Below are 18,642 nucleotides of genomic sequence, written 5' to 3'. Positions count from 1 at the left end.
TATTTTCTGATTTGATTCTTTATAATGTCAGGAAGTGCTATTACTATCTTCACTTTTATGGATGAGGAAAACTAGAAGAAGAGAGATTACTAAAGGACTTGCCAATAAATGTCTAAGGCAGAATTTTGAATTTGGGTCTGATTTCCAAATCCTGCACCTTCTATACTTTGCACCACTTCTCTGTCTAATCACCTAATTTTGTGGGTCTCAAACTCAACTAGGTGAGCATTTATTCTTTTTTAGAGGCACAAATACTTAAGTTGCAATGGCCCCTGGAAGGTGAAGAGAGAGGAGGTATTGACTATGGCTCAACAAAAGAGTTACTCTCTCTTTTTAAAAATTTAATGCTTTATTTTTTAGCCAATAACACTGTAAAACAAATGTTTAAAAATTTTTTTAATTCCAAATTTTCTCCTCCCTCCTTTCTTTCCCTCCCCACCATTGAGAAGGAAAGCAATTTAATATAGGTTATACATGCACAATCATGCAAAGCATATTTCCCTGTTAGTCAAGTTGTAAGAGAAAACACAGAAAAATGAAGAAAATTAAAAGTAGGCTTTGATCTGCTTTCAAACTCCATCAGTTCTTTCTCTGGAGATATATAGCAATAGAATTGTTTTGAATCATTGTATTGCTAAGAATAACTAGGTTGCAGTTGATCATGATACAATATTGCTATTATGGTGTACTGGTTCTGTTCATTTCACTCTGCACCAATTCATGTACAATTTGCCATGGTTTGTTTTTTTTAGATTTTTGCAAGGCAATAGGGTTAAGTGACTTGCCCAAGGTCACACAGCTAGGTAATTATTAAGTATCTGAAGCCATATTTGAACTCAGGTACTCCTGACTCCAAGGCCAGTGCTCTATTCACTGAGCCACCTAGCTGCCCTTCCATGTTTTTTTCTGAGAGCATCCATTCATCATTTCTTATAGCATATTAGTATGTCATCACAATCATATTCAACAACTCATTCAACCATACAAAAAAGGTCACTTTCAAAGAGGTATGTTGCCCCAAATTTATTCTGCTGCATTGAATCATTACTTGACCCAGGAATGCAGGTGTAAAAAGAAAATAGAGATTTATTAAAAGAAGTTACAATGCAAAAGAAAGTGATAAAGACTAAAAAAAAAAATTAAAAAAAATTAAAAAGGGGCGGCTAGGTGGACACTTAATAATTACCTAGCTGTGTGGCCTTGGGCAAGCCACTTGACCCCATTTGCTTTGCAAAAAACTAAAAAATAAAAATATAAAAAAGAAAGTGATAAAGAAGTTAAGAAGAGATTAAAGAAAAGTAACTTGGATTGCTAATCAATCTTGTTAAGCCAGCAGAAGTCCGCAAGAGAGCTGAGCAGTAGCCCCTCTCCTTAAATCTCCTTAAATTCCCCCTCAGTGTCCATGGGAAGAGGTGGTAACTTGGGAGCTGCCCAAATCCTGCTTTGGAGAGTTTGCCTTTGGGGAGGGGTCTTGGATTCCAGTATGGGTGGTCTCAGATGTTGCCTCAGTGCCTGCATGACCTAGCTTGCCCCACCCATGAGAATGTGGCCATGGTCAGACTGGAAGTCAAGACAGAGTGTCTCAACAGAGTGGTGGAGGAAGAATGAAGATCTTTTTTAACAGTTCAAACAAAAGATTTACAAAATCTGTTTCCAATTGATTTCACTATTCTCCATGCCCATGGTTCTCTGCATCAGATAGAAGTCATTTTATAACCCATAGAATTGGTAGTTCTTCCTGGCCAGATTGCCAATCTCTCTCTCTCTCTCTCTCTCTCTCTCTCTCTCTCTCTCTCTCTCTCTCTCTCTCTCTTTTAAGGTTTTTGCAAGGCAAACGGGGTTAAGTGGCTTGCCCAAGGCCACACAGCTAGGTAATTATTAAGTGTCTGAGACCGGATTTGAACCCAGGTACTCTTGACTCCAGGGCTGGTGCTTTATCCACTGCGCCACCTAGCCGCCCCTGCCAATTTCTTTTGATATAATTTCTAATCACAGGACCAAAGCTTTATTCCAAAAGTAGAAATATGTGACCCTCAGCAAGAGGTCAATGGACACACCTAGCTCCATTACATAGAGAAGAGCACATTATTATCTGCATCATTTGAGATCTTATTTGTGATAGAGTGATTGGCAGAACCTTTAATAGGATCTGAGGAAAATGAATGTTACCTTACAGATAACAGTTTAATATTCCTCCCCTTCTTTAATGGAGATGAGTGGATACGAAAATGGACATAATACTAAATCTGTACTCAGAGCAACTGGGGGATAATCAAGGCAGCAGATTGAATCACAGAAAGCTGACATTAAGATGGACATTAATTTGTGCCATTTGGGGACAGTCTTCCTTGCCAAAGCTAACTTTCTCTCTGTGTCTTTAATCCCATATCCTCCAACTCCTTCAGAACCTTGTTTCATTGTTCATTCCCTCAACACTTATTTTCACTTTCTCTTTCTTTTTTTGTATCTACCAATAAGCTTAGACTTCCATTATTGTTTCCTCAACTTGCTCTCCACTTATCAACCTTTCTTTTTCCCCCTCATTGTCCATTAAATCTCTAGAAAGAGTATATCTCTTTTCTGTCTCCACTTCCTAACTACCTTACCTCTATGACTCATTAGAGCCATACAGGCTAACAAGTGCTTTGCTAGGCAATAAAATTAAGAGGGTGATTAAAGATAGTAAATTCCTTCAGATGGAAGAAGCAACTGAGTTTAGCATCTAGTTAGCAAATATAATTAGTTTAAATGAAAAGCTACTAGATAACCTATTTCTTCCCATTCCCTTAGGTGAGCTTCTCCTAAGCCCAGTCTTCTCCATTCTTGCCCCTGGAAGATGAAGCACATGCAAGGAAAGTGTCTTAGGGTTTTAATCTTTCCTCAATAAGGGCCTTGTGTCCTAGGGTCAAGAGTTTTGCTCCCAAATAAATTTGTCTTTAAAAAGTTCTCTTTTTTTTTGGTCTGTTTTCTTTCACAGCATGATTTACATAGAAATGTGTTTTTTACAACCTATTACTTGCCTTCTCAATGGCAGGAGTATGTGAAAGAGGGAGAGAATTTGGAACTCAAAATTTGAAAAAAAAAGGTTAAAAATTTTGAACTGTAAGTGTGTGTGGGGGGGAACAAAATATTAAATTAAAAAAAATAAAGATGTGGAACCTGGGGGAAGAAGGTCATTTGAGTATCTTTTGTGTTCTTACCCCAGGGTCCAAAATTGCTAGATACAGCTTTATCATCCATTCATTCTTCACTCTCCCTCTCTTCCTTGATCCTCTGTCCTCCCTTGGTTTTAATGACCATCTTCACTCTTTTCTGCTTTGACAAATCCCTCTTGATTTTTTTTCACTGATTCCTTTCTCCCTCATTCCTTTCTCAATCATCAGAATTTCAAAGGCTTTGTCTTTGATTCTCTTCTCTATCTCTACTCTGGCAAATTTATGTACCCACATGCTTTCAGTTATGCCCTTTGTATAAATGTCTCCTAAATTTATATATTTAGCCCTTATCCATTCCCTGGGGTCCAGGCCTGCATTTCTAACCACTGAGCTAGCTTACTGGTATCTCAGACTCAGTACATCCAAAATTGGACTTACCTTCTTTTCTCCAAAGTTTACCTCTTCTTTTAACTTCCCTATTTAAGGTGACAGCATGACCATTCTTCTAGTTACCCAGGCTTAAAGCTAGGAAATGATTCTCTTCTATTCCCTCCATTTAGTTACCCATTTTTATAAATCCTCTCTTCACCACATTTCTAGGTTCTATTTCTAGCTGTCTAGTTCCATGGTCACCACTACTTGAAACCCTAACCCCTCTTACTCTTACTCTTACTCCTCCTAACTGACCTCTCTGATTTCTAGTCTTTCTGCTCTCCAACTCATCCTTCACAGTTGAAAGAGTAATAGTTCTGAATCCAATCATTCCCCTGCCAAATTCTTTAGAAGCTTCCCATAGAATAAAATGTAAGCTCCTTAGCTTGGTCCTCTATAGTCTGCTTCTAACTAAGTTGGATTAATAGCTTTTACCCTAAACTCCCACTAGATATATCTGAAAAAGTCTTCTTACTACCATATACGTACCCATCTTTGTCCATTAATGCTCTTATCCTTTCAAAGCCTAACTCAGGTGCTGCCTCCTCCATGAAATATCCTGATTTCCCCAGTTAGAAATGAACCAACCTCCTTGAACAATGCAGTAAACTCTATCTTCTCCAAAGAATTTAGTCATTTTCTGACAGTTGTTAACATATATCAGTGTTTTTTATTTCATCTTTATATCCACAGAACCTAGTATATTTTATACACAGTAGATTCTTTGTCCATTCATTTGAACTAACAGAGTAAGAATCATTTGAAACTTGACAAAGTAGAACTTTCCATAAAAAAAAGGCGGGGGGGGGGGGGCTGTGGTTTGAAAGCAAGAGAATTTCATTTGAGGGGAATACTGTTATAATGACTGGGTACCAAGGATGTCAAAGACCTATTAAAGGATGATGCTATAATCTTAGACATCCCAAGCCAGTCTTTAGAAAGGATGTAGGGCTCTTCTTTGCTATCATCTCTTAAGAGGAAAATCAGTGAGAAATAAAGCTGTACTTTCAAATAAATAAGTCAGTAGGGTGAGGTTCTTTGGTTTTTTATTATTTAAAAAAAATATGTTACAAAACAATATCATTCATCTTATATTCTTGCTTATTTCTTTTTTAAAAAAATTAAAGTAATAAAAAAGTCATTTTATAAAATAATACAAAAGGGCATGAAAAGGCCTGGGAGGTGAGGATGGAGAGGGACTGAGAAGGACTTCTGGTGGAATTGAGGAATCCAGTGCTTTAGGCTCTGCCCCATGGACCAAAGGCTCTGGGAAGAAAGGGTTGGAAAGGATAACAGGGGAGTCCATACTGGTGACAGAGGCAGAACCAGGAGAGGGTGATGAGTATGTTGCTTCATTTGATAGGCAGCCAGTCTCTGGTCAAACTGCTTTGGAAGAAATGGGAGGAAGAGTTGATATCAGAGACCTCAGCCAGGGAAGGAAGGAGGAAGGGTGAGTAGAAATGATGGGAACAGTATAAGGAAAATGACAACTCCCTCCTAAAATTTTTAATAGATAAAAAGAGGAAAGCCAAATAAGGTATGACATGCACCCTAGATTTTTGGAAAACAGAGTTCAAAGGGCTCAAGGAAAAGACTATAGGATTCTGTGGACTAAAATTCTCTATGGGAAATCTGCCTAGGAAGGATGAGACTCTGAAGAATTTCTTGGTAACTTAAGTCACCAAGGAAAACAATTCCAATGAATAAAAATAGAAGTCCAATGAGATCAATGTAGATATACTGGGAACTCATCAGCCAACTGAGATTTCAAAGAAATATATAAAGAGGATGGAAGCAAAGGCAAGGGGATAGAGGATGAATAAAAGAACATGACACTGTCCCATAAATATAATATCAGGAATGCTAAGGCTCAGAATGGGTAGGAGCTGGCTAGGAAAGTTAAGGATGACCCCCAAAATGGTATTTTAAAAACCATGTTAGGAAAAAAGATTACTTCTTGGTGGACAGAATGTAGGCTCTTTAATTCTAATTGCCTTTATTTTCTGACAAAGAGACAACTCTGAACTGATAATAACAGCAAAAATGACTAACAGGGAGTAGATGTCCAAGAGAAATGAGATAGTAAGAGAATGCCTAGATGCCCTTGATCATTTGGAGGCCCATAGCCAAAATGAATTCCATCCTTGGGTTCTGAATGGGATGTCAACGATGGCAGAGCCACTGTCAATGGCATTTGAAAGACTATAGAAACAGAACAGATGCCATAAGACTAAGGAAGGGCAACTGATATTCCAATTTTTAAAAAAAGGGAAGAGGGGAAGAGAACAATATGCAGACGCAGAGTGCCTTCAATTCCAGGGGGAACTCTAGAATGAATCATTAAAAGAATTATGTAGAAAAATGAACAGCAATCATGAAGAGGCAGCATGACTGGTCAGATCAAGCAAATGTTGTTTCCTTTTTTCACATATTTCCTGGAATAGTGGATTAGAATACTACAGATATGGTTTACTTAGATTTTAGTCAAGCATTTGATTAAATATTCCATGTTTTTCTTATGGAAAAGTTGGAGAGATGTGACAGAATTGAGTGGTCAGATTCAAAAAAGTGACCCTTCATAATTCAATAACAAAACTTAGCAGGAGATATACAGGGAAATATTCTAGGGATCTGTGTTGATCTCATTCAGTCAAACATTTTTATCAATGACTAAGATAAAGTCATACTTTTTTTAGGTGACATACAGCACAAATTTAATGACACCATTCTAAATGACAGGCAGGATCCAAAAAGATGAGTTAGACAGAAACCAATTAAGTGGAATGAAATAAGATTAAATATAAGAGATAAACTTAAAGACACCTTCCAGTTAAAGAAGACAACTTCCCAAAGACAGGATGAGTGAAAGGGCATTGCTAGACCACAGTATGAAGGTTCTGATGGACTGCCAGTTCAAGATGAATCAGCAGTGTGGCCTACATGGAGAGGAATAAGGCATAAAGAGGGAAGTGCACCTGTATATTCTACTCTTGTCAGACCATCTCTGTGACATTGTGTTCAATGCTGGGTCACACAGTTTTAGATGGACTAGATAATGTCCAGAGATGGACAGTAAAAGGCCTGGAGTCCATGTCATGAGAACATTAGTTGAAGGTGCTGGGAATGTTTAACCTGGAGAAAAGAAGATTTGGGGGTTGAGGTGGGGATAAGGGGACACAGGACAGCTTCAAGGATTTGAAGGACTGTTATGGAGGATGGATTAGATTTGGTTAGCTTAGTTTTAGAAGGCAGAAACAGAGACAATGGGTTGAAGTTTCAAAATTTAGACATCAGAAACAAAATTTCTTAATAAAGCTATCTAAAAGTGAAATGGGGTGCCTCAGGAGGGCATAGGTTCCCTTCCTATCCCTATTGGAGGTCTTAGGGTAGGCTGGATGACCCACACTGAATATATTATAGTAGGGATTCTTTTTTTTGGGGGGGGGACAAGGATTAGGCTGGCCACTGAGGACCTCTCTAACTCTGAATGTTCTGTGATACTAACTATCTCTAGACCGAATTGAGGTGGAAGAGGTGGTTTGAGGCTCTATTGGCTTCAGTGGGACACACGTGTCTAGGTCCAAAGGATATCAGGTTAGAGCCTGGTAGTGTGAGGTCAGGTGAAAGAAGGGAGGGAGGCAAAGTGTCTACAGGGGGGTCACCCTCTCCTGTGCTGGCCATGAATGATTTCCACATCCTAACTTCATTTAGCTCCCACTGCTAAGCATCCCCAGCAGCTTGCTGGGCTCTAGCCCTTGTTGCTGGGCCATTTTCTGTACATCAAAGCCCATGTGCATGAGAAACTGGATTATATTCATCTCTTGTCCTGTAAACTGGTCTCGGATAGTGGGACAGGAGGGATTACAGTGGGGCCAGGGGCAGTTGTCAATGAGGTGGACAGGACAGCCCTTCAGGGGAGGTGCTTTGCCGTTTTTGCTGCTCTCATGAAGACTTCGATCCCAGCAGTGAAGCGCACGAGGGAGCGAGGTGCCCTTCACCTGAATGTCAGTCCAGTGGCTGCAAAGATTGAGGCACACAGGTGAGTGGGGGTGGGGGTGGAAGAAAGTGAGGTGTCAAGAAGAGGTAGAAGGAAGCCTGTAGGCTGAGATCTTACACATTGTAAGAGGAACTGAATTGAATTACTGTAATGAACACTTACTTTCGGATGATGATCTCATGGGACAGGCAGGCAGGGGCAAAACTAGCCCTGGGTTGGGAAAGGAAGAGATGAGTGATTATTAGTTACCCATCAGTGCCAACTTCAATCCCATTCTCACTACACTGTACCCACCTGTCTATTCTGACATCCAAGCTCTTTATCCTGTCTCTCATGACCTTCCACCAGCATTTTGCTCCCTAAACATAGAACTGCAGATTTAGGGTTGAGAAGGTACTTTAGAAATGCTCTAATTCAATGTCCTCATTTTACAGATAATGAAATAGAGGTGAAGTGACTTGCTCAAAGTCAGAGCAAACAATTGATAAATCTAAGATTTGAACTCGGGTACTCTGACTCTAAAACCAGTGTCATTTATGCCACAACACACTGTAACTAATTTCATTTCCTGTTGCTTTTCTACATAGAACTTTCTAGTTAGAAGCTACTAGGTGGTGTAAGTGAATAGATCATTAGACTTTGGAGTCAGGAAGACCTAAGTTCAAAGACAGTCTCAGATAGTTAACTATTTGTATGATCCTGAACAAGCCACTTAACCTCTGTCTGTCTCAGTTACTTCAACTATAAAATAAGGATAATAATATCAGCTATCTCCTAGGAACTTTGTGAGAATCAAATGAGGTAAAATTGTAAAGTGTTTAGTACAATGGAACAGGTAAGGTGACAGAGGCTTGGATCCGTAGTCAGGAACACCTGTCAAATCTAGCATCAGACACTATGTGTCTATGTCACTTAACCTCTCTTTGCCTCTGTTTTTTTCATCTGAAAAATGAACTGGAGAAGTTATATTGTTCAGTCATGTCTGACTCTTTGTGAACCCATTTGGGGTTTTCCAGGCAGAAATGCTGGAGTGGTTTGCCATTTCCTTCTCCAGTTCACTGATTGCAAGAGAATGATTCTAAGAGATCTTTCTAACCAGGCTACTCAGCACAAGGTTTTTATATAGGGACCTCTAAAAGTAGGGGCTGATAACTGATTCTTACTTGCTACCACCTCTCTGAATTTGGGACAGATATTGAACATTCCTGAAGGTTTTCTGCTTGACCATTTAGGAATCTGATGATCATCTGGACATGACATCAAGAGGCTAGGGTGAATTATCCCATGACCTTCAAGGACTTGTCCCTCCTGTGTATGCCCTCCCCCCCCGCCCCCATGCTGAAGATACTCACGACACATCCTTGAGTGTATTCCGAAGCTCCCGGCCAAGGTTCTGAATATAGAGCCATTGTCCTTCCTGCACAGGCTGTCCAGTCAAATGCACATTGTCCACAGTCAATTGGGCCTCATCAAACAGCCACTGTACCACGAATACAGGGCCTAGGACAAGGCAAGAACATATTTAGCTCAGGGACAGTATTCCCCTCCTCCCAAGATCCCTTCCTGCTTTTCCTCAGAGGCAACTGCAGGTATTCCCTCATAATCCCCTACTAACCTTCTCCTGCCTATGTATTACAGGTGGAAAGTACTTGTTATCCTGACTACAATTCAAATGATCCTACCTTTGGCCCATGCTCTTGCTCTACACCCTTCTCTTGCAAAGCCTTCCCAACTCATATTCTCAGGAAGTTTACCCCCATTATGATGGCTCCTTTATCCTGCATTTTACCTCCATCCTACCCTCCCCATTTATGTACACAAACTCAATTTTCCCTGGTTTTAGGTTACAGAACCCTAGAACCATATCTAGGTTCTAGAATGTCTGAACTAGAAAGGATCTAATGCAATTCCTTCATTTGACAGATGAAGAAATCAAGACAAAGAAAAGGAAAGTGATTGAGCATACAGCTAAGTGGTAGAACTGAGACTTAAAAGCAGGGCTCAGGACTCAAAATTCGAAAGTCCTTTCCATTCTACCACAATACTTCTCTTACACACACAGAATATTAGTACTGAAAAGAAACCTAGAGAATGAGTGGATTCATCCCAAGGTAGCTTTTAGAGTTAGCTCCAACTGGCTTGTTGGAGCTGATTGTTAAAATTTTCAGTGTGAACATTTGGAACACTACAAATCAGGGACTATGTTGCTCTAAAACCATTGCTTGAGCTGAGCCCAAGGAATAAAATCATCACCAGGCTGGAGACTAATAATGATAATAATAATCATCATCATTTGGTATTTATATAGTGCTTTAAGGTAAAGTCCTTCACATCTATTATCTCATTTGAGTCTCACATTCCCCCTCCTTAAGCTCTAGCTCCTTCTAAACATCCTCAGTAGTTGTCATTCAACCCCTGTTTAAATATCTACATCCACAGCTCATTTCATTTGGGGACAGCTCCAAGTGCCAGTAATTCCTTGGTTCTTTGTAAGTAGACACAAACTCCTTTGGGCACACTGGGCCAGCCTCCTTAACCAAGTAGTTCTCATCCTCTCTCAGATATATTCTGGCTGTGTGACCCTGAGCAATGGACAAATCCTCTGAGCTCTTATGGAGAAATGGGGATACCAATGCCTATAGTACTTAGGCAGCAGGATTATAATGAACTTCAAATGATAATGCATACAACTATGTATACTTTACAAACTTTAAATATTATGTAAATGTCAGTTATCGATCATATAAAAAACAATAATAATAAATTTTCAAAGGTTATAAATTGAAGGAAAAAAGGTTCAGATCTGCATTGGGTTCCTCATTTGGAACTCCCTGGAGCAATCAAATCATATGTCCCATTTTAAAAAAAGGGGGATAAGAGAAATGAGTGTGGGGGCAGCTAGATGGTACAGTGGCTAGAGCATTGGCACTGGAAGACCTGAGCTGAAATGTGGCTTCAGATACTTCTACCTGTGTGATCCTTGGCAATTCACTTAACCCAGATTGTGTGCAAGTGAGTGCACACACACATGAAAAAAGAAAAAAAATGTATGGCACAATGGGTAGAAGGACAGTCTTGAAATCCAGAAGCTCTGGATTCAGGGGTAAATCACTTACCTATAATTTAGACATTTATCTAAAAGGGTAAGTTGTCTAGCTACATCAATGGAGGGAATTTTTACTCTGAGCATTCCCTCTATAGCAAGGAAATTGAAGGTCCAGATTGAAACAAAACATGCACCAAAGAAACTAAACCAAACAAAATCTAGACTCTCATTTCCTTAAGTCCTTTCTTTCCTCTGTACCCCTTAGGCAATACATACAGTAAGAAATGACTCTGTGTTGACAATAAGCCCTACTCCACATTCCCAGATTTTGATCTCTTACTTTTCTGAATTTTCAGGGGGAGTAAATGGATCCTTTGGAATCTTTTGCTATCATGCCTCCTCCTAAGCCCCAAGCTCCCAATCCCACTCACATCGCAAGGTAGGGTAGATTTTGTATCCAAAGAAGCAGTTCCATTCCTCGCCTTCCTTAAACTGTAGTCGGCAGCGCTCAGGAACGACCCCATTCCAGTACCTGGAAGACCAGGAACTTTGGAATCAAATCAGCTCTTGAGAACCTCTTCCAATCCCTCAACTGTGGATTAGGGGAAGCAGGAGTCCTCATAGGGTGATAGGTAGATACTTTCTCCTCTATCAAACTTTGCCTACCTAGACTCAGGTCAACATGACTGAAGTAATAGATCCACTATTCCATGGGCAATCACCTCCCATCACTGGGGGCCATGGGCCTGACCCAGAACTCTCCCAAACCCAAAGAATTCAATGTTGGAAACTGAACTGGATTCAGTCTTTAGTAGTGCTAAGATTCTCTCTCTCTAGGCTCTCATTTCTGACCTAGATGAGAAATGCAAGGCATTCCTAACCCCTCTCCCTGAGTTGGAGAGTCATCCTTTAAGCACCATGGACTAAATGGGTCCTCAATACTTGGGGACAGGGGATCAAAGGGCAGTAATGTCTGATACTAAGGAAGGGAAAGGGGTCTGGGCACCTGCAGTGGGGTGTCAATAACTAGGGGAAGGGAGATAAAAGAAGGTAGAGGAGGCTATCACCTGATCCCTCGTCGAATGGCCTCTGTGGGTGCACAGGTGATGGTGTCAATGCAATCTGTTCGACGGTACTGCCTGTTGTCCAGGAACCAACCAGAATCAGCCAGGCCCCGAACTTGGATGGCTGAATAGCCCAACTCTTCTAATTGTTCTGCCACCCGATCCACATTCAAAAGAACTCCAGTGCCCCCCGCACTGAAAGAGAGGGAGAAGACACATGTTGATCTGGTAAGCAGGGTCATTTCTAGAAAGGTCACTTAGCCATGGGATCATTGTCTATTTTGATGTCTTTTATTTTAGGAGATCCATGGGAAAGGGCCCTGAATTTGGCAATGGTAGTTCTAGAACTGAATCCTAAACAGATCTACTACTGTCCATGTAAATCTGAACAAATCACCTCCCATTACAGGGCCTGTTTCCTCTCTGTAAAATGATAGGACTGGATAAATGATTCCAAGAAATATGAGAAGATGCCACCCCTCCATTTCTTTGAAGAAATACGAGAATCATAGGTGTAATATATTGTATATATTTTCAGACTTTTAAATTGATGTTTTATTGATTTTTTTCCTTAAAAATATTGTTATACAATTTTCACAGCTAGTATTTCTGATAAAAGATTCATTTCTAAAATATATAGAGGACTAGTCAAATTTATAAGAATACAGGTTATTCCCCGATTGATAAATGGTCATAGGATATGAACAGATAGTTTTTAGATGAAGAAATTAAGGTTCATATGAAAAAGTGCTCCAAGTCATTGTTGATTAGAGAAATGCAATTTAAAAACACAATTCTGAGGTACTACCTCTCACTTAACAGATTGGCTAAAATGATAAAAAAGAAAAATGATCAATGTTGGAGAAGATGTGAGAAAACTGAGTCACTATTGCACTCCACAATTGGAATTGTGAACTAATCCAACCATTCTGGAAAGCAATATGGAACTATGTCCAAAGGGCAATAAAAATGTTCATACCTTTTGCTCCAGCAGTACAACTACCAGGTCTATATACCAAAGAGATCATAAAAAAGGGGAATATATACAAATTTTTTCAAAACAGCACTATTCGTGGTAGCAAAGAATTGGAAATTGAGATGCCCATCAATTGGGGAATGGCTGAACAAACCATAGTACATGAATATTATGGAATACTTTTTTTATAAGAAATCATGAAAGGTTAGACTTTAGAAAAGCCTGGAAAGACTTGCATGAAATGATGCTGAATGAAGTGAGCAGAATAAGGAGAACATTGTACATATTAATAACAACATTGTGAGATGATCAACTGACAGCTCCTCTCAGCAGTTCAGTGATGGAGGACAATTCTGAGATCCATTATGAAAAATGCCATCCACATCCAGAAAAAAAAAAATCTATGGCATCTGAATTCAGAGCAAAGAATTCTATGTTCACTTTTAAAATGTTCTTTTATATTTTTCTTTCTTTCTTATGATTTTTTCCTCCTTAGTTTTAATTCCTCTTTCACAACATGAGCAATATGGAAATATGTTAAACATCATTGTACAGTATCTGAAAACTACCTTTGCATGTAATTGGAAAAAGAAATAATAAAAGAAAAATATTGTTATATGAAATGATTCTCAGGTGAGGGTAGAGTTGCAGAGGAGGAATTCTGGGAGAAATTCTGGTTATGTAAAAAAAATCAGCCAACAAATATATCAAGCATTATAATAAGCATTAAGAATAAAAATACAAAAACCCCAAAATTAAAACCCAATCCTAACAATAAATATATTAATAAAATTTATTTTTTAAATGATAGGAATAGATTAGGTGATTTCTAAGATCCCTTTCAACACTATATCCAATGATATTATGAACTCTTTGTGTCTCTCTGTCTTTGTGTTTCTCTCTCTCTCTCTCTCTCTCTCTCTCTCTTCCCATCATACACTCTCAGAACATTATTCATGTCTGGTTTTGTGTTTCTCTTCTGAAGTAAGACAATGTGGGACAGTAGTACCATTCTGGGAATGGGGAGACCTGAATGCTAGTCTTAGCTCTTTGTCACCAGTAGTCTCCCTTCTTCTGGGCCCATTTTCTCATTTGTAAAATCAGGGAGTTGAATTAGGTGATCTCTAAAGTCCTGTAAAAATCTTCAAGTTGCATTTGTAGGTCAAGTGTCAAGAGCAGGTCCTCATCATTTTCAAGGATACACATACTCCTAAAACTAGAGTTCACGAACTACAATTCACTATAGGTGCATAAACCTAAAATTTGTGCTCAGATTTGTGGGTCACTAATCCAATCTGGTATACTTACCTGGCCCAAATAACTCAAAACAAGGGCTTTTACAGGATGGCATTAAAAGAATAGTAATAACAAATATGATGAATAGAATATATATCTTTCCAAAAAAAAAGTCCTGTGAAGCAAAATATTTCAGCTTGGGCCAGTGTCCTTCCCCTTTCTTTACGTCAACCTTTTGTTCTAATGTTCCTCTCCCTGCTACTCACCTGCTTCCAGCCAGCAGCAGTACCTTGGCACTGGTCAACCCTTTGCCCAGGAGCTCTCGAACCACCTCTTGAATAATAAGGGCCCCCATAAAAGCATACTCATCTGTAAATCAAAGAAAGTGTCTCTGATGTAGGAAAGCATTGTTGCTTATTGAGCAGGAAGAAAATAAGATCCTTCCCATTTTCCCCATCCGTCAAATGAAGGGCCTGGATTTCATTTGTTAAAGTTAGACTAAGCCTCACTTGGAAAATTAGGCTCTTTAAAAATTTCAATTCTGGGTGAGCAAGACCAGAGTAGAATGCTCATATCTTGAAGATGAAATACTGTCTAGGGAGATTGTATCCCACAAAAGTCAGGATCTCTGATATAATGAGTCTAAAAGAGAAAGATAGTACTGGGGGAAAATATCCAGGGGGAGATTTAAAGGGATTTAGGACTTGGGGAATCAGGGCTGTTAGAATAATCGTGGGTACCTATGACCATGAAGGAATGAAAGGAAAAAGAAGAGAAGAAAGGGAAGAAAACTTACTGGTTTCAGACTTGGAGGAGGCTCCACTCCAGACATCACTAGAGCAATAGGGGATAAAGCTACAAAAGAAAAAGTTAATAAGACTAACAAAAAAAATAGTATTTCCCAATTCCAAACTGACACCTCCCCTGGGAATCTCAAGCTCTGATTTTCTAGTAGGTATGTGTCTAAAATTTCTTAATGCTATGACTCTACTCCATCTCCCCCCAGGTAATTATCCCTATTCCCCATACTTATCCCTTACACCATGTTGGCATTCCACCAGTGTGGATTCTCCTCTGGTTGAGATGAGAGGATACCAGTACCTAGATGGGAGGGGAGAAAAACAGTGAAACTTTTGATCAGGCTTAAAAATCTTGTTAGAAGATGATACTGGCACAATAGGGAGAGGTCAACTTGGGCCCTAGGGATAGTGAGGTAATAGAATAAGCAAAATCTCTAGTCTAAGACAAACGCTAACTGTGTAAGGATGAGAAAACAGAAAGTCAAGTCACTCAGTGTCTTTATTTCATTATCCTTATCGAGGAGTGCTTACTAATATTGCAAAAGTTTAAGAAATATGGGTGGTTAGGAGTGATGAAGAAGGGTTATGCAGATAGTAAATGCTTCTCTTGAGGACCTGAGGAGAAATCCTTTTAAATAGAAAAGCTTAAGAAGTTAATAATGAGAGTACTTCTTATTTTTTATGGCAAAGACCTCAAAATTCTTCTCTTTCACAGCTGCAAAAATTGAGACATTGATAGTCCTAATAAGACAGCAATAGAATTGAAACCAGACAATTCTCTTGCTTTCCCATATACCACTCCTGGGAGAAGTCATGGAGTTAGAGCTAAGTAATGAGGAGTCATCTAGTACTAACTTTTCTTAAGGGAGAGAAGAAAGGGAAGGGTCAGACAATGGATCTGAGGTTTGGCTAGAGCAAAAAAGAGGAGAGGATAGGGAGTCCAGAGTCCAAGGAGAATTGTGGGAGGAAAGAAGGGGGGTGAAGGAAAAGGTAGCCATGGGGGTAGATGTGACTGCTGACCTGTGCGAGTTCTAGGCCAGTCTTTGGAGCTCATAAGACGCCTCATGGTGTCATAGCGAGAATCGCAGTTCTCCCGGTTAAAGCAATACCAGCCACCTGCCAGGTGAGATACAAATTTAATACCCTTTGGTCTGGGCCAGCCACCCACCCCTCTTTCAAGAGGACCCTCCCTCAATGTCACCCTCTTTGGGTTCCCCAGTTCCTAGAATCTTTCCTTCCTTGCTTTTCCGGCACTCTCCCTCCCACCCTTACCCCTACCCCCCACCCCATGACCCACCTTCCAAAAAGAGCAACCAGCGCCGGCTGCCCTTAGACTCCTTGAGGTAGTAGCTGTAAGAGAAATAGGGTTGGTAGGTCAACTAGGTCTTCCCTGATCCTCCATAATCCTGGGATGCCAGGTAAGAAAGGGTTATTCCACCTGTCACCAAGGTAGAGCATTCTTGTGCCACACGGGGGCGCAAGAGACTAGATAAATCTGTAGCCAAATTGAAGCTTAAAAACTTTTGAGTAGGGCAAAGATTTGGAAAGGACAGAAACAGGTCTCCTGGGGCTAGTCTTAGGGAAGAAGTTAGGGCAGGTCCAGGTTTCTTACACCCTGGAGGGCCGAGCCAGCTCAAAGGAAGGGTTGTTGAGGGAAGACAAAAGGGTGTTACTGTTCTAAAGAAAAGAACCCTGGAAGGGCAATCCAAAACTTTTGTTCCCATGCCAGCTCTGAAACAAACTACCTTTATGACCTTGGGCAATTCATTTGACCTCTTTGGTCCCATTTCCTTAGCTATAAAATAAAGAAACTAATACCTAGCTCTCCTTGCTCTACACTTGTAATGGAAATTTGAGGATATTCTAAAAAAATACAGTCCACCATTATAGCATTGTTGCTAGAGGAAGGAAGCAAAGGGCACCCACCACATGAACCTCCATTCACCTGAGTAATCACTGAAGAAAGGAAAAGATGAGTGGTTTGAGGATCCCAGACAGTTAAAGATATACTTAGGAAGAGCTAACTTAGTGCCGAGGGAAGAAAAACTGGAGAAGATAGAATCGAAAAGAATGAGGGAGAGTTAGAGCAGGAAAGAGGACTAGGGAAGGGAATCCTGGTTCAGTTTTGTTCACTGACCTCATCAACGCCCTCTCCCTCATGGCTGCTTGTCTGCTGTGTCCCATACTGTTGCCATGTGGATGTCCAGTCTTTCTCTTCCACCCCTACCCCCAAGGCTGTGCACTTCATGGATATTCAATTCATGGGGTTGATAGATATTTGGTAAATTCTTGCTGATCATGACTGTCACTAATTTACTGCATAATCCGCAGCAAGTACTTTACTTTCGAGTCTTATTTTCAGCCTCTCAGTACAAGAACATTCCAGTCCTGGTTTCCCTCAATTCTCTTCTAGGCACTGCCTAATGCATCTCTCCTCCCTGCACCAAATACACACCCTAGAAGGAGAAATGATGCCCCCAATGTCGGTTACACAGTATCAGAAGGTATTGGAATCTCTGGACTCCAATTTAACGAACTCAAGGATTTACACTGCGCTGAGCACTGGAGGGACAATGGGTCCCCTTTTTTTCTGGGTCTTTATCAGCCAAGTCAGGTAGACTAAAGAAGCAGTCTTCAGACAAGGGAGAGGGTTCCCTGTGCCTGACTTTGATCTCTACAGTTCCCTCATTTCTTTATATGGGAAAGGACCTAAATTTATTCCTAAATCTTGGAAGCTTTTCTTTGGAGCAACTGATTATTTTTTTTTTGCATGGAAACTAAGTGGTTATTTTTCTTCCCTCATTAATCATCTTTTTTGGTGCCACGTATTGGTGAAGACAGGAGAATGAGCAGTTTCAGGACTTCTGATACTTTACCATCCAGGACTCCTTATGCTCGAGTGGATTTTGAGGCTTCAAATTCTAGGGTCTTTTCCCTAAGTATCATAAACTGGGGAAAGGCTCAGAGAGTTTCTCCAGGAAAAGGGATGGGCTTAGGACCAGAGGGGAGAGGGCTCTCCCTCACTTTCTTCCCCCCTCCTTCTTGTGGGGGAAAATTCCAGGGTCTCTAAAGGCAGAGCCGACCAAAGGCTTCTGCTCCCACAGAATGGACTGGGGTGGGGGGGGAGGGAAGAGGAGGATGCATGGGGTGGGGGCAGCGGGGCAGACACCGCGGCGTGGGACGGGCTGAGATCCTGCTTCTGCTCTCTCGCACTTTTCTTGGGAGAGGGAAGACTGAGACGCAGAGGGGAAAGCAAGCTGAACCGGCGTCCACCTGCTGCAGAGGGAAGTGGACTTGGGAGAGGGCTGCAAACTGGGGACAGACGAAAGTGCAACCCCTCGAGGCCCGATGGATCCGGAAAGCTCGGGATGGTGGGGCTAGGGGACGGGGAAGGGGAGGGAGCGAGAAGGTCCAGCCTCTGGAGTCACTCACCCGGCGGGGCTGCCGTCGTTGCAAGTCACCGAGGTATTGAGGAGGAGGTGGAGTCGCAAATCCTCATCCAACTTTTGCGCTGAACAGGGATACAGGGACTGTGCCAGACTCTTGATCTGAGACATGAAGCTGTCCATGTTGCCCTCCACGGCCGTGAAGTCCAGCGGGAAGCTCTCCACCGCCTGCCCGGCCACCTCGCCCAGCTCGCGGCCAGGAAGCGCCTGGGGCTGGGGCTGGGGCGGGGGCTGGGGCGGGGGCTGCTGCTGACCACGCCGTCGCCAGGTTTTCCTGCCCTCGCTGCCGGGGCCCCAGTGCAACAAGCCCAGGAGGAGCAGGACTCGCACCGCTCTTTGGCCCATGCCAGCGCCGCCGCTGTCTTTCGGGACCACCTGCGGGGGAAGCGGGTCGGCGCTGAGCTTTGGAACCCGAGCCCGGGCGCCGCAGGGGCGCTGGGTCCCCGGCTGCGGTCCTGCCGCCCTGGGCCGGGCTCCGGGCTCCCGGAGG

The 18,642-nt window shown here is 41.4% G+C and overlaps 1 protein-coding gene across 1 annotated transcript; it reads right to left on the bottom strand.

The window, feature by feature from the left end:
- Positions 1 to 4,633: 4,633 nt before the first annotated feature.
- On the bottom strand, positions 4,634 to 18,497 carry NOTUM (notum, palmitoleoyl-protein carboxylesterase). Its single transcript, XM_074220628.1, has 11 exons — positions 18,139 to 18,497; positions 16,004 to 16,056; positions 15,727 to 15,822; positions 14,947 to 15,007; positions 14,703 to 14,761; positions 14,173 to 14,275; positions 11,698 to 11,889; positions 11,062 to 11,162; positions 8,937 to 9,084; positions 7,747 to 7,794; positions 4,634 to 7,604 (listed from the first exon to the last, which is right to left on the bottom strand). Exons 1-11 carry the CDS (start codon positions 18,495 to 18,497, stop codon positions 7,295 to 7,297), a joined length of 1,530 nt encoding a protein of 509 aa, XP_074076729.1. The 3' UTR covers positions 4,634 to 7,294.
- Between the last annotated feature and the right edge of the window lie 145 nt (positions 18,498 to 18,642).

Source organism: Macrotis lagotis, chromosome 2 (genome assembly GCF_037893015.1).
Source record: "Macrotis lagotis isolate mMagLag1 chromosome 2, bilby.v1.9.chrom.fasta, whole genome shotgun sequence".
Taxonomy (NCBI): Eukaryota; Metazoa; Chordata; class Mammalia; order Peramelemorphia; family Peramelidae; genus Macrotis; species Macrotis lagotis.
This window is presented reverse-complemented; position numbering and strand designations above follow the sequence as displayed.